Raw genomic sequence first — 16,260 nt, forward strand, 5'->3', positions numbered from 1 at the left:
CAGAACTGGTCTGGATCAATCATCAGAACCAGCCTCAGATCGGATCAGTCATCAGAACTGGTCTGGATCAATCATCAGAACCAGTCTCTGATCAGATCAATCGGGCTAACGATGACCTTTCCAGAGCTCTGGCCTCGGCCCGGTTGATAGTTTGGTCCGTGCAGAAGAACCCAAACGACTTTAATGAACCAAGAAGAAGAAGAAGAGCGGTACAGATTCAGACAGAACTGATGGACCTGTGGTCCGGTGTCACAGTGGGCGGAGGGGTTTGGACGTATTTGTATAATTTTAACTCTTAACAATAAACTCAGATCTGAATGTCGAACAATCAAATCAGTAAAAAATCCTCAGAAAATCATGAAAAGACTGATTTTAAAGTAACATAGTGATGATGAAACAGCTGTGAACGGATCAAACCATCACCAGAACCGAACCAGAACCGAACCAGAACCGGCCCGGCGGCCCAAACGCTGAACTCACTCGGTGTTGTGGTGCACGGTGTCGTAGCGGACGAACAGCGAGGTGTAGAAGGCCTCGGTGAGCAGCGAGTAGATGGCGATCATCACCAGCAGCACGGCCAGCTTCAGCACCGAGTTCAGCCGCAGGAAGACGGCGCACGTGACCATCGCCAGGACTCCTGTGAATACAAAATACTGGAAAATATACAGACCTGGTTAAAAGCAGATCCACAGCAGCTCAAACACGCTGTGTTAGTAAAATATTTAATGTTTCCAACTAACACCAAACATCTGCACAACAGTTCAGGAAGAGCAACGTGTTCCTCCGGAGCAGTGGAGGGACAATCTGCACTTTGAGGGAGCGGTTTAACACGGGGGGTCCAAAGTGAGGCCCGCGGGCCATTTGCAGCCCTTGGAGTGATTTTGTGTGGCCCCCCAGGCTGAAAGTGTCTGTGACATCACATTTCATTAATAAATAGGAATTTTCTGAAAGACAACAGTAATTACTGCCAAAAATAAAAAAAAATAAAGTAAACACCGCTGAGGTGAACAGTTGTTGAGATATTATGCTCAGTAACAGGAAGTGATGTCAGAGGGGAGCGCCTGCATGTGAGCAGAACATGCTTCTTCAGATTATTCTGAGTGTCTGTCAGAGAGAAGAGTTCCTCTGTGATGTCACTTCCTGTTTCACTTTGGCTGCACCAAGTTCAGAAGATGTTACAAGAGCGAGCTCATTTCAACAAAGAAAGATGACAACAGTGGACAGTCATTAAAAAAGGATATAAACAGGTAGATTGTAAAGAGATATAAAACATTAAGAACAGGAACATGTCTGCGTTGGTTTTTTCCAGGAGCTTATCAGATGTTTGAAGACACTTAGAGAGGTCAAAGGTCGAGAGCTTGAGGTCTTTTTACAAGATGTTCCAGGAAACAGGAGCGGAGTAGGAGAAGGTCCTTTTGTCTAGTTCAGTCCTCACTGAGGGGACACTGCAGGTAATGATGTCCTGAGAGCGCACGCTGTAGCTGCACTCACACAGAGACATGAAGGAGGAGATGTATGAAGGCAGCAGACCAAGAAGTGATTTAAAGATGAAAATGTACCAGTGAGAGAGTCTGTAATAAAACCCAGTTCAGCTAAAAACGCTGTTTAGAAGGAAGGCGCAGCTGAAAAGATGAAGGTGAAACATTTCAGGCCATTTGAAAATGAGCCTTTAACTTGTAATGCTGGGAGGAACACGTGCCAGTTCTGTGATCTCAGGAGCGTTGTGAGCTGCTTCATGGAGTCTCTAAACCTGCAGAGCTTCCAGGAAAACGTTGTCAGCAGGCGGCCATGTTGGACCAGATCCGAGCTGCTGAAAGAGTCCCAGTGTTTCCTAATGAGCTTAAATAAAGCTGAATATTTCAAAATCCATAAACAGCACAAGAGTCAAAGGTCACAGCAATCAGCTCCTGCGTGTTTTAACAATTAGATGTTTGGATGTTTGCAAGAAGATCGAGTAAACAACAGAAGTTAGACGTAGAAAACGTGTATTTAATACACACTAATCGAGGAGCGAAGTAACTCATTTTACACTTTGACTTCTCAGAATAGACTAAATGTATTTTACAAAAGACCCAACAAATTAAAGGAATTGAAGGATTTTTTTAAATAAAGTTTTTGTTTATGATGTTTGTTAAAACAATTTATAAATCCTCCACCAAAATGAATAAACTTAGTCCTTTCTCTGAATATTGTTGACCTTGTTGAGTTTGGGGAATTCAAACGTTTGTGGCCTTTTTATTTTGAGCCGCATGTGAAAAAGTCTGGGCACCCCTGGTTTAACATTTCCTCTGTGTTATTCTAGAAATGTGTGTTTTTAGAGTCAGATTCCTGAAAGCAGATTGAAATAAATGAATAAATAATTCTCTCGTTTTTCTTCCCAGAGAGCCGTGATGTGCAGCTGAAATGATTTAACGTGTCGGCCATGTTTCAAACACGATGCACGCTTTTCATTATTAATGAGCTCAGGCTGAAACGTCTTTCATGACGTCGTCTGAACCTCCTCCAGCCACACGACCACAAGTTAAACACCAATAAAATCAGCTCACGTTTGTTTGTAACGATTTAGCAGGGACCACTTCAGTAGAGTTAAATCTGATAAATGACAAGTGGCCGCGCCTCAGCTTCACATTTTTGTGTTTTTGCTCTAAAACACGAGCTGCTGTCCTGCATGCATCTAAAAACAGCTTTTATTTGCACACGGAGGCCTCTGAAGAAATAACTTTGATGTATACATGCAACACTAGATGGCTCGACGGGAGCTCGGAGCTATAAAACAGCGCCCATCTTATTGACTCCATCAATCAGCTGCACATTGTGTGAGCAAAATAACACATTGGACGATGTCCCCGTGACTCTCTGATGGCTCCATCGGTCGTCATGTCCAAGGCCAGACCTCCCTCTGGGTGTGAGCAGCTGTCGAGGAGGTTTAATTCATCGTTTCACTGCCGTGGCAGGAGTGAGAAAACAACAGATGGATTCAGACACCTCGTTTAGCCGGTACCTCTGGGTAGAAGCAGATGTCTGGGATGGAGGCGGACGCGTTGTACGTCTGGTTCCTGAAGGTGTTGGACTTATCGAAGTCGCACCACAGCTGGGGGAGACCAACAGGGTTGATTATTGTTGCTGAGCGATGTAAGCTCGCGCAGAAACAGCCGAAAAACCAACACAGACTCTTTACAATGTTAACACTCTCAACATCCTCAACATTCAATATGAACAGTCTCAAGTCTCGTCCCATTAAAGAACAACTTTCCAGACTTTAATAAAACTAAACGACAACATTTAGTCTGACTGCACTGATGAGCTAACAGCTGGGCTGAGAGCAGCCAAGCCCAAACTGGACTGAGGTTTTAAAATAACCTCTAGTCTCAGAAAGTAGAGGTTCATAGAGGTTCATAGAGGTTCATAGAGATTCATAGAGGTTCATAGAGATTCATAGAGATTCATAGAGGTTCATAGAGATTCATAAAGATTCATAGAGATTCATAGAGGTTCGTAGAGGTTCATAGAGATTCATAGAGGTTCATAGAGGTTTGTAGATTCATAGAGGTTTGTAGAGGTTCATAAGGGTTCATAGAGGTTCATTAAAAGCTGTTTCATATCTACACCACTGGTATTATTTTTACTAAACAGATATTTATGTGAAGTTTTGTGGTTACTGGTGCAGCTTCTAGTCAATCAGGAACTTTGTCATATTTTGGCCAGAATAACTGATAAATGCAGATCTGACTGAGTTTAAAAAATAACATTCGCATGAACCACTTTGAAAATGTTTTAGACACTTTGGACCTGGCCATGCTCGGACAAGCCATTATTATTTAAAGCAATCTGGTCCCAGTTCCATCAGATGTTCAAACAGGCTGTTCAAAAAGCGATCTACACCCAGAAAGATGTAACCTTTCCCACAGAACCCAAATTCAAATTGGCCAAAATATCCCTTTAATGGAGAACAATGCCCCCAAACAAATGGAGCAGTTATTTTGCGTATTTTGATACAAAATGAATTAAGATAAAATTGTAATAAAACTGTTTTTTTCTATTTTCAGACAATTTCAAAGAATCCCCGTTTTGACCAAAACAGAACCATCCCAGTTTGAATTTAATTATAAATTTTTAAATATTAAAAAAATCAATAAAAGGCAAACTCACATATAAACATTTGTTCATGGGGTCCAACTGACGTGCAGTTTGATGTCCATTAGACTGGAACCGTGAAGGTTTCTGTGTGTCCGTGTGACAAATTGTAGAAATAATCAAAATAAACTTACTATATTGATCATCGCTGCCAGGAAGTTGATGAGTATGGAGACGAAGATGATGACGTTTCGTGCTGCGTACGTCTCATTGATCCAGCAGCAGGCCTTCCTCAGGACCAGAGGCAGACACTTGTAGTCCTCCGCTGTCGTAACCAGAACCAGGCAGGAGTGGAGGATGATGAGGACTGAGAACTGGATCACCATGGTCACCATTCTGCAAGAAAACAAGACGTGCAGAACGACCAAAAAAAGGCTTAAAACCTCCAAAACAACCGAAGACTATTTGAATTTATAAACTGCTGGAAAGTGAGCTTTCATTGAAACCATTTCTTGTTGGTGTTTGTAGGACGAGGAGAGTTGGGACATCTTGTCTAATTTTCTAACGATAGTTCATCTGAACCTGAACAACAACCTCAGCTGGAGCAACAACACCACCAGCCTGATCAAGAAAGCTCATCAGAGACTCTACTTCCTCAGACGGCTGAGACGAGCTGGTCTGGAAGCTCAGTCCTCACGTGTGGCATGGAGGCTGCACTGCTGCAGAAAGAAAAGCTCTGCAGAGAGTGGTGAAGGCTGCACAGAAGATGTTGGAGTCAGCCTCCCCACCATCACAGACAGGAGACCATCAGAATCAAAGAAACACTACGATGAAAACCATCAACCAGAACATGGACCAGAACATGGATGGTCTTGGCAGGGCCTTGGTGAGGTCTTCAGGTTTCTACCCACCCATTACACATGACAGAGTGTGGCGGGTCAAAGATTGTTTTGAGCATGCAGGAAACCTGTTGGGGGTCAGGGTGGTTTGGGATTGGTCCTCACGCATCTATAAACATCTGGCAGAGCTCAGCTCTTCACCTGTTTGGATGGGAGGAGTTTAAGGAGAGGTTGCCTTGCAGAGTGACGCTGCACCATCGAGTTGATGAAGGAGACTTCTTTATCCAGAAGGTTAAATGTTTCTGAAATCATTTTTGTTTGTTTGCTTTAATTCAACTCAGTTCAGTTTATTTCTAAAGATCCAAGTCACAACAGAAGTCGTCTCAGGGACTGAACAGAAACATTCATATATAAAATAATAATTGATCAGAAACATTCATCTATAAAATAATAACTGAACAGAAACATTCATGTATAAAATAATAACTGAACATTATTTATGTGAGGAGCAGCTTTGAGTTTAACTCCATCACTGAACTCTCATGTTGAACAAGCATGAAGGCGACAGTGGAAAGAAAAACTCCCTCATGAGGAAGAACCCTTTAGCAGAACCAGGATCAGGACAAGAGGACCATCTGCTTCGACCAACTGAGTTTGGTAAGAATAGATACACAATGGCAGGTCAAGAATCACATGTTAAGATAGAAATAATATCAATGAAAACTATTCAATTTTAACTATTCAATTAGGGAAATTAGGTCCATTTGTCCTCTAGTAGTCTAAGTCTATAGCAGCATAACAACCCTAACTATAGGATTTATGAAAAAGGAAAGTCTTAAAACTGGACAATGTGTCAGCCTCACGGACAGAAACTGGAAGTTGGTTCCACAAGAGAGGAGCCTGAGAACTGGAAGATCTTCCTCCCATTCTGCTTTTGGAAACTCTAGGAACCACGAGTAAACCTGCAGTCTGAGAGAGAAGTGCTCTGCTTTAAAGGAAACTTCTACCAAATTTCAAGGTTTCCAGCATTTCGTGAAAACAAAATTCCCAGACCTAACAAGGTTCAGGTTCAGTCATGACTGAAGAAGTCTTTTGGATAAAAGATGAAACGTTTCAACAAAGAAGACTCCATCCAGAGGACCTGACTAAGCTTGGTAAGATTCATCTACCTGGATTATTGAGGATGCATCAGGACAAAATTCCCTGACGTTTCCCTGAGTAAAGGAGATATTTCAGTCACGCGAAACGCTCAAGAGTCTCAGACAGAAGGCGGCGGCACATCCAGAGATAACAGAACGTATACCGCAGCTAACAGCAATCATTCCTGGTCATTAAACTGTATCAGAAACTAAAACCACCACAGCCAATCAGTACGGATCCATGTGCTGTGTAGAAGCAGAACATGGAGTCAATTATATTAGAATTAATACGTTATATCTGAACAATCATCCTTCAATCAAACGATCAGGGTTCAGATTCTGTTTCCACCGGCTGAAAAATGTGAAAGTCGTTTTCCTTGGTTTCCAGAGTCGCTGTAAATCCTGAGTGATGTGAACAAGCTGGCACAGACGTGATGCCTGTGGCGGTGGCGTCACACTGACATCATGTAGCTGTGTCCAGGGTGTGGCGTTTTGTATCGTCATATTGGCTGATGCATATTGAGCTTGGTGAATGTGCAGGACAGCTTCTCTGAGTCAAATTAAAAAAAAATCTATTTGTCTAGTAAGAGCGTAGCAGCGTCAGGCTTTAAAAGATCGTGTAGGTTGTGGGGAGCGTAGTGCGGTCCTGATGAAGGATTCAATTAAATCTCCAAACAATACGTTGCTAATTAAAGGCTGGCTTCAAACTTTGAGCGGCAGGAATGCGTTGTACGCCCGTTTATCGGGGCACCTGCACGCCCACCAAGGATCCTTCGTCTTACCTGGCAGAGGGAAGCAGACTTTGAATGGCGGTGATGAAGATGAGCACAATGAAGGCGCACACCAGGTTGGACTTGAACACCTCGTCTCTCATCTGGGAGTACTGCACGGAGACAAGAGGGAGACAAAGAAAAGAAAGGAGGAGGGAGAGGAGGTGAGGGGAAGCCGGACAAGTTTTCTGACGAACGAGGACCGAACGAATCCAAACACACGGATGCACGGATGCACGGATGCACGGATGCACGGATGCATGGCGCAGACGCATGCGACGGGTCAACCACAAGCGTTAGAGAGAGACAGGAGCTGGGTTAGCTGTGAGGTCCTGGGGAAGGTGCAGAAGCTGACATGCACAAAGCTAGCTGTTAGCATTTAGCTACATGCTAGCTGAGACACCAACAGAGAGTGCTGAGATATAATAAGTGGCAAAACTAAACTTCAAAAGAAAACAGGAAAAATATTGGACTTATTTGAATTTTTTCCCCATTATTCTCCGGCCCAGTTTGAAAAATATATATTTTTTTTATGCTATCCCTCTTGTTTGGGCTGAACTGTAATTTGCATAAAACATCATCACAAAATGTTTTCAGATTTAAGTCATTTACTTTTCCATAGTTATCATGATTTTACATACATTAATTAGGATGAGAGAGCACTAATGATTTAATATGGTGCTTTTAAAAAGCTAGTTAGCAAGATGAGCTACGTGTCTTCTGAAAACTGATCATTTTATTTTAGGAGTCAAGTAAAAAGACTGAAATGGAACTAATTTTATAGATATACTTTTTAAAAGATAAAAGTTATGAACTTCCGAGACCACCAAGCTAGCTTTTCTGCTCGGCTAGCTATGCTAAGCTAAGCCAGCTAGGCTAGTTTACTGGTAACCGTGTTCAAAGTAGGACGCTGGACAAACAGAAAGTCTTGAAACTGGTCTCAGTTCCAAACTTGCCACCCAGGGACACCTGCTGCCCCGGCCTCGCTGTCTCTTTCTCAAAGGACGCTGGAAAATTAGCAAGAGGTGCTTCAACTTTGGTCACAACTTTGGCAAAAAAGGGTGGGAAAAAATGAGGGAGGCCAACACCAGATCACTGCACATTTACTGAGGTTTAGAGGGAAAGAAGGTGCATAAATAAATAAATAAATAAATAGGGGTCTTGGAAAAGGTCTTTGAAACGATTGTAGGACTAAAAAGAAAACACAAGTATGGAAGGAGGGCCAGCATGACTGGAAACAAAGATGAAAAATGTCACAAATCAAACTAAAAACTATAAGTTCACTGCATTCAGCAAAGAAAAATCAATTAAACACATTTTAAAACTGTGACTTTATCATCTCATGATTCTGACTTATCTTTTCACTATAATAAAAAAGTTACCATAATGGCATTATTTAATCATTTAGATGCTATCAGCTGTTTCTGCTGCTACGTTGCTATAGAAACCACTTGTCTACAAATGTATGTCCGGGTCAGAGACTGGAGATGTAAACAAAACTATTTAGAGTGTAATAAAAGTTGCATTCATCCTTAATCCAAGTTTTTTTTCTTAATTAATATCTAATTTAAGATGTATTAGTTCAGTTTAGTCAAGTCAGAGTAACTTTAGTTGTTCGTTAGCTAGAGTCAATTAAAGATGTTCCCCAAGTTTAATCATTTAAAACTTTAAAAATCACTGCTTATATTGTTTGGTTGCTTCAACAAACTCTTCAAATTTATCTCCAGAGAATGCAAATTTTCATTTTTCTAAGTAAACAACTCATAAAATGAGTTATTACTATTTCCTTAATTTTGACAAAAACATTAAAAAAAAAATTTCTTCGGGGAATGCAGTGAGTTTAAATGAATGAAAACACGAACAGAAAAGATTGTTTTAAAAGTTGAATTTGTCAACTTTTTCCACAAAACTGTAAAACCAACAGGTCTGAGGGACGGACAGTTAGTCATGAGTAAACTGAAGGGGGTCAGTGTCCGCTACAAAAGAAACAAAACTCATGTTTTTATGTTTTGAGTCAGTTAACGTTATTTAAAATGCACAATACTGCACTAAGCAGTAAAACTTAAACTTTATACTAACTTTATATGTGCATGTGTATGAGTTTGACTGATTAGTTACAGTTTACCTGCCATTTACTGGTGTGTTTTAAATATGGAGTCCAAAATGTGCCCCTGCTGAAGTTTTTATGTTTATTATGTACAAAGTAAATCAAATAATTTTATAATATTGTAATTTTCAGAAAGGTGTCATAACTTCAAAACTAAAATTCAGAATTGATTTAGTAAAACTTAATTTAACCCTAAGTCCCGTATCTCACGCACATTTTAACAACAAACTGATATTTGCAAGAGAATTTCCGAAGTGTCTCAAAACAGTTGCAGCGGTTCCTAACTTCCAGCTCGCAGGACCTTGAACTGTATCTGGATTCAAACTGGCAGAAGAGCTAAGGGATGATGAGTGGTGGGACAGGATGGAGCGGGACGAACACGTGGCCTGGCTGGTTGGATCAGACCATCAGATGTGGGGCTTTACGAGAACAAAAACAGTTTTATTTTGTTTGTTTGAGCTTTTTCAAACCTATTTCTCATTTAAGGTATTGACCCTAAAACTATCATATAAATACTATAATTATCTGGCAACGCTGCCTCGAGTCAAACGCAAACAGACACTGAAGGCGTTTGGAAGTGGCCTGGAAACACTTGTCATTCTGAAAGAGCACGAAGTGTGAGACAACTTCAGAGAGTGTTTTGAGTACATCTGAAACTAAATTAAGACATAATTAAGATGCATATCTGCTGCAGGAATGTTATGCAACTTACTGACGGCTACTAACGTATGCAAATATGTCATAAGAATCCATCCAGAGAGGTTCCAAGTGCAAATTTGCATATTTTCTCACAGTTTTCTGTCTTCAAGCAGTCGGCAACCATCCAGTGAGATAAAGACTTAACCAACAACCTAAATAAAACCAAGTTCTCAAAAGGATAAAATGGTGTTTTAAAGGTTGTTCTAGTCAACTGATGGATCTTTGAGGCCCGAGTCGAGCCCACTGAACTGATTCAAGGAGAGCTGGTGTTAAAGAGCCCGGCTGGTGGAGCTGAACCACAGAACCGTTCAAAGACCAGGAGAAGCTGGTGGGACGAGGTCCATCAGAAGCTGGGCCCGTCCTTCCTTAACCAACTTAGACTGGGCTCAGAACCCACTGAACTGATTTAACTCAGCTGGAACAATTCTCTATAAGAGAAACGCACGAAAACCCAAACAAATGTTTTCAGTTTGCATGAATGCATCGAGGCTGACTCAGAACAGACCACCAGAACCTCTAACCAGTGAGGCTTCTTAACCAGCAGTGATCTAATATTTAAAACTTGACCTTGATCCATCGGGATGCTGCCTTCGTCAGGGGATTCTTGGTCAAGGTTTCTGGATGTTTTGAACTACTATGAAGGTTAACTGCCCATGAACCATGTGTTGGAGTTAGTCTGTTCTCTCTCAGAGAGCTGAATGAGGAGCTGATTTGATCCTGCATGTGCAGCTGAGTGGCCGAGGTCATCAGTGTCTGTCTGTGAGCCGGGAGGCGATAAGGTTATAAAAACAATTCTCGCACACTGCAGCTTCTCGTGACCTCCGTGCACGTTGAACTTCTGTACACCTGTGTAACCTGTGGTGAAAACCTGCCCTCACAAGTAAAACCAGTTAAAAACCTTCTCGTGACCTTGAGCGTGACTTTGAGTCAGTAAGATGAATGGAGGATATTTTTACCAACGGCCTTGTTTCATCTTTCCCCGCTGACTGTTGATTATTATGAGTTCAACTGAAATGATCCGAGTGTTTTGTGTTTGGAAACCTTTAAATTAGACTGTTCAGATGCGGTCGTGTGAAAATCTGAAGATTAATTTTGAAGCACCAAATGAAAACGTAAACAAAAACAAGGATTTAAAAAGTTATCTTCTTGTAAAACTTGTAAAAACTAATTTCATGCTCACTTTGATGTTTTTTAATAGATAAACTTACATTTTTATTTTCATCACACTTACATATTTCACATGAGAAAACAGTTGTTTTAGACTCGTGGTTTTTTTAAGATAAATTTACAGTTTTGTCACGGAGGAGTCCAAACGTCCGGTGAACTTGGTCGATACCGGAACAAAAAACATTCACGCAAACGTCGGCACCAAAACTCTGTCTAGAAATGACCAAGACTTCCTTTACCAAGCCCTACCACCGGTTGTTGCCATGGTTACAGCCATGCACATATTTGGCTGTTTCCTCTTGTGGGTGGGCGTGGCCTTACAGTCAGCTGATGCACAGCAGAGAGGGAGGAGAAGCTATTCTCGCCATATTTTAAAACAAACCCTTGTGTTTTTTTCCAAGTTTATTTGCTGTTTCTTTACGTGTATAACTGACTCGTTAGATTTAATCTGTAAACGTTTGATAATTTTGCAATAAGATGATTATTTACTGATGAGCCAATTAATTTGATGAGGTATGTGTCGAGCTTGTCAGCCTAAATTAGCGTAAATATTTGAATGACTGAATGAAATGATTGCAACACTGATCAGAATAATTAGACAAATATGGCACACTTGAGACTCCATATCAACGAACACTTTAGTGTTTGAGTGAAATTCACACGGACTCGTGTAAATTTGTCTGAAGGCACTTTTGAATGAAACAGAGGGGATGTAAGTGCCTTTAGCTTGCTCATGAAAAACCAAAACTGATTGCGTTTTGTTTCTGGTTCAAACGGATGTGAGGAGGGAGAGAGGAAAGAAAATAAAGAGTTGTCTGTCTAAAACCCCAGCTACCTTCTCTTCCAGGCTGGAGTCTTTAAACATCAGTGAGAAAGGCTTGATATGCTCTCTTCTCAACTTATCGCCACTCCGTAAGTCGATGGCGCTCTCTATTCGCTTGTTAATTTCCTCAGGACCAGAGTGGACATGCAAAGCTTGTGCAAGATGGTTTGGAAGCAGATTTATCGAATTTCTCGTTAGGGCAGCCAGAGTCTAGAGGGAAAGCACATGCAGATAAAATGAACCTGCTTGTCCCCCTTTAGTTTCATTCAGATCACTGACAAAAAGACGACAAACAGTTTTTACACACACAGACAAAATAAATACATTTTAAAAGAAAAGAAAGGGAAGACCAAAATGCAGCATTTGAGCAAGTCATGCACATCCCATTCTCTTGCATGTTGCACGGATGTTAGTGGTGACGAAGCTGCTCATTCTGCAAACAGAAGCTGAAGTTCATGAGCACGACTGTGGATGGAGAGGAGACGGAGCTCAGGAGGAAGACACGTCCAGTGGACAGACAATCAGGACACATGAAACAGAACAGGCACGTTTCGCTGCAGAACAAGTGACATATGCTGAATGAAATATATTTAATGCGTGTTAGAGCCGTAACCACAAAGAAACAAACAGAAATGTGTATAAGGTCATAAAGTTTGAATAAATGTAACAGAAACAAGGGAAGGGAAGTCTGAGGTCGTCATCATCGTATGTTCGCAGACAGAGACGAAATGAGTTCTCTGCATTTAACCCATCACACCTGGGATACACTCAGGTGGAGCAGTGGGCAGCTACTGAGCACCCGGGGAGCAATTAGGGATTGAGTGTCTTGCTCAGCGACACCACGATATGAGGGAATGGCTGGGAGTCGAACCGCGACTTTCTAGTCCCAGATCGGCTGCCCCGTCTCGCCCCCCAAAAAACACGAGACAAGCACAAAAACATGCGGGTTAGTCTGATTGGTAACTCTAATTGTACCTAGGTGAGAGAGAGAGAACGGTTGTTGTCTTGTTCGTCTCCATGTGTCCCTGTGATGGACTAGAGACATGTCCAGGGTGTCCCCTGCCTCTCGCACAGTGACTGCTGGACATGGGCACCAGTGACCCCCACAAACCAAAAGGAAGAAGAAGGTAAAGATAATGGATGTTCTGTAAGAGCGTGTTCCTCTGCAGCTCTTCTACACCAGAGGGCACCAACAGGTCCACACCTGATGATCGCTCCCTTGATGAGCTGCAAGGAGTCCTTAAGGCAGCTGATGACTGCAATCTGACGCTGGTGCATCACCTGTCTTTCAGTAGATGTGTTCCTGGACTTTACTTTGCTCCCAGTGTGTTATGAAAGACTCATCTTGGATCTCCTTGTTCTCGCTTGACTCCTGTGATCCTCCTGAGTCTTGGACCTCCCTGTGTGCCTCCTGAGCCTCCTAGTGATCCCTCCAGCTGATCCCTGCCTTCCACCACGTGCCCAACATTTGTGTGACACCTGTTGGAAACCTTTTGGATTTCGCCCACGCGACGACCGCCTGTTCATAAGTAAGGAATCTGAATATGAAGACCAGTCTTCCAGAGGAGCCATCTGCTGACACTGTTCCCTACTCTACAGGTTTCCAGTCCAGGTCTACAGATCCTACATCCTGTTCACTATTATCCACTCCTGCAAATAAACAGTTAAACTTTCTCCTGGCCCTGAAGTTGTTGTTCTCAGTCTCATACTCTCTGGGTACAGAGTCAAACCTTACATGTTCTTCCAGGTTCAAAAGAAAAAAGGAGTCAACATCAGAACCACAACTTGGAACAGATCTACCGTAGAGTAGCACATAATCCACCCCGTCAGTAAACAGCCTAAAGAATGAATTCACTCCCACAACAATCCTCAGTATGTGTGTTAGGTATATCCATGACTGTAGTAGGGTCAAAGGTCAGTCTGACTGATAATGATACTGTCCATGGTATAACTGGACAAACAGTTCCATTGAAGAACATGTAAGAACATGAAACTGCAGCTACCAGGTGAAGAACTCACCAGTTGATGACCACCAGCCTATCCTTAATCATTAATCCTTAATGTGGTGACACAGTCTGAAGACATTCTCTGTCCTAGACATCTGTGGAGTTACACCATAGACAGCTTACTGTGGCCTCCTGTCTTATGGATGGACATCTCCTTCTTCCTCCTCTTTTCTGTGGTCAGGTTAAAGAGGCAGCAGGTCCAGGAGAGAAACCCAGACCTCCCTCTCCCCAGCAATGCCCTCCAGCTCCTTCTGGGAGACCCTGAGGTGTTCCCAGGCCAGAGAGGACATATAATCCCTCCAGACTGTTAAAGCTAAGGCTGAGCCGGGCCACCCTCTCAAGGAAGCTCATTTCAGCTGCTTGGATCCAGAATCAGGTTCTTTTAGAACCTCATGACCACTGGTGACGGTTGGGCCAGTAAATCCAGAGACACCAAAGTCCATGTTCAATGATCCAGGTATAAAATCCAACAATTTTCAGTCAGGTCATCTGGACGGTTTCTTTTTGTTTTTGTGCTGAGACGTTTCACCCTCCATCAGAAGGGCTTCATCTGTCTGAGGAAACACCAAACAAAACTGCGTCTCCCCAACAGCTTACTCCAAAGTTTAAAAAAACAGTTACTGTATGTTGGTGCCAAGATGGTCTCTGGGACATGCCCTCTCCTCCGGTGCCCGCCCTCTCCCTCGTCAACAGTCATGTCAAACAGGTTAAAAAACACCAAAGGCCATGCTCAATAATTCAGGTATAAAATCCAATCCAGAGTAAATCCAGAGCTTTGTCTTTTGACTCAACTCTTTCATCACAACAACCAACCAGAGCAACATCCTCATTACTGAGGACGAGGTCCTGATCCATTGAACCATCTCCAGCTCCATCCTACCATCACTCAGGAACATGATGCCCACAATAAAACTCCTCCGCAAAGAAGCCCCCACCCCCTCCCCTGACCTGGATAGACAGAAAGGGACAATCTAGGGGACAAAGGGTTTGACATGTCTCTGGTACTTGGATGTCCATCTGGAGCAGAGTCAAGGTTTGAACCTGTAACCTTGACCTTTGTCCTTGAGAGCAGTGGCTTCATCCTGAACCCATCATGTCCAGCTGTGACCTTAAAGACATTAAGTTAGAGCGTGGGCCACAAACTGTCCACGGACAGGCAGCTGACGGCGCCGTAACGCAGCACATCTCGTTGTCGGCCCGGTGTTTAAAAAAGTGCAGAGTAAGAAGGGAGCTGCGGCTCTGTCCAGAAGATAAACTGATGCCGTCGCCTCCTTAGGCCTGAGGAAGGCCAGGAACCCAGACGATAAAGAACGCACTGATTTGTACTAAATGAATTTGACAGCGTTCAGATACTACACAGCGAAACAAAGAGGATGACGATGAGCGCCACTGACATCAGCTCTGCACCATTTCTGCTGCGTCACCGTCGCTGCACAGCAGCTTTGTTCAAACGGCCCTTCAGAGGGTGGAGACCCGCAGAGCTGCAGCCATTAAAGATGTAATGTGAGGCAGGTGTGATGATGGAGACGCAGGGAAATTCAATTTATCTGAGCGTCTCACCTCATCACGTCTACCACAGCAGATCCATCACACTCACAGAGATCATTAAAACTTCATTTGCACACTCCGGGTGCACCGACGTCAGACAGCCGGACTTTATGAACACACGTCTCCTCGTCTTCCTCCGCCGTCAGGTCGGTCCTCACCAGGACCTCACGCTAACGTAAGAAGATGATGAACGACTGAAGATTCACAAGAACACGTACGTATTTTCAGCTAGTCTGGAGGAATGTATAAAATGATCTGTGGCGAGAGAAACTGCTGAGGGTTGAGTGGTTTAGTTAATGAAGCTGCAACGATCAGAACAAAAGCTAAAATTAGCTAAACTGGAGCTAAACAAGAGTAGAGCACAGTATCGTAACAAAGACCTTAAGAAAGCCCTACTGTTAAGGTGTGAGGTGTGATTTGTCAATCTGCATATGTATGTGTATCTTATCTCAGCCTTATAACCTGAACCCCTCACTCTCTGCTCTTTGAATTGAGAAAACTCCTCGGACGAGGAGCGAAACGTCTTCTGTTACAAATAAAGTCCAGTTGTTTTTGTATTGAACGTTTTTCGAATTTATCATGTCCTGGATGACTGAGAATCTTCACCAGCAGTACCGGTCCAAGACTAGAATACAATAAAATGAAGGTGAACACAATAAAAAAATCTTCTTTCAGCTGCTCCTTCTTCAGGGGTCACCACAGTGAACTAACTCACACAAAGACGTGACAATTGTTTTTACACCGGATGTCCTGCCTGACTCAACCACAGACACCGAGCTACCACAGCGCTCTGTGTGGAGCAGAGAGCTGCATGCAGGCCGCCCGGGGAGCAGATGGTGGGGGGTAAGAGGTTTGCTCAAGGGCTGGCTCAAGGAGTTTCAGCTCCTGTCCTGCTGGTTTCAGCTCCTGTCCTGCTGGTTTTAGTTCCTGTCCTGTAGGTTTTAGCTCTGGTTCTGCTGGTTGTAGTTCCTGTCTTGCTGGTTTTATCTCCTGTCCTGTTGGTTTTAGCTCATGTCCAGCTGGTTTTAGCTCCTGTTTTGCTGGTTTTAGCTCCTGACCTGTTGGGTTTAGCTCCTGTTCTGTTGGTT

The 16,260-nt window shown here is 42.9% G+C and overlaps 1 protein-coding gene across 1 annotated transcript in view; it reads right to left on the reverse strand.

Annotated features, from left to right (window-relative positions):
- adcy8 (adenylate cyclase 8 (brain)) overlaps positions 1 to 16,260 on the reverse strand; it is an 85,112-nt gene that overhangs the window by 23,861 nt on the left and 44,991 nt on the right. Inside the window, exons 8-12 of the mRNA XM_037682446.1 lie at positions 11,631 to 11,828; positions 6,835 to 6,935; positions 4,269 to 4,470; positions 3,002 to 3,091; positions 481 to 653 (exon numbers count right to left, since the gene is read on the reverse strand). Coding sequence (XP_037538374.1) covers positions 481 to 653; positions 3,002 to 3,091; positions 4,269 to 4,470; positions 6,835 to 6,935; positions 11,631 to 11,828 — 764 coding nt within the window. The remainder of the gene's footprint in view (positions 1 to 480; positions 654 to 3,001; positions 3,092 to 4,268; positions 4,471 to 6,834; positions 6,936 to 11,630; positions 11,829 to 16,260) is intronic.

This window comes from Nematolebias whitei, chromosome 9, assembly GCF_014905685.2.
Source record: "Nematolebias whitei isolate Nwh7 chromosome 9, NemWhi1, whole genome shotgun sequence".
Classification (NCBI taxonomy): Eukaryota; Metazoa; Chordata; class Actinopteri; order Cyprinodontiformes; family Rivulidae; genus Nematolebias; species Nematolebias whitei.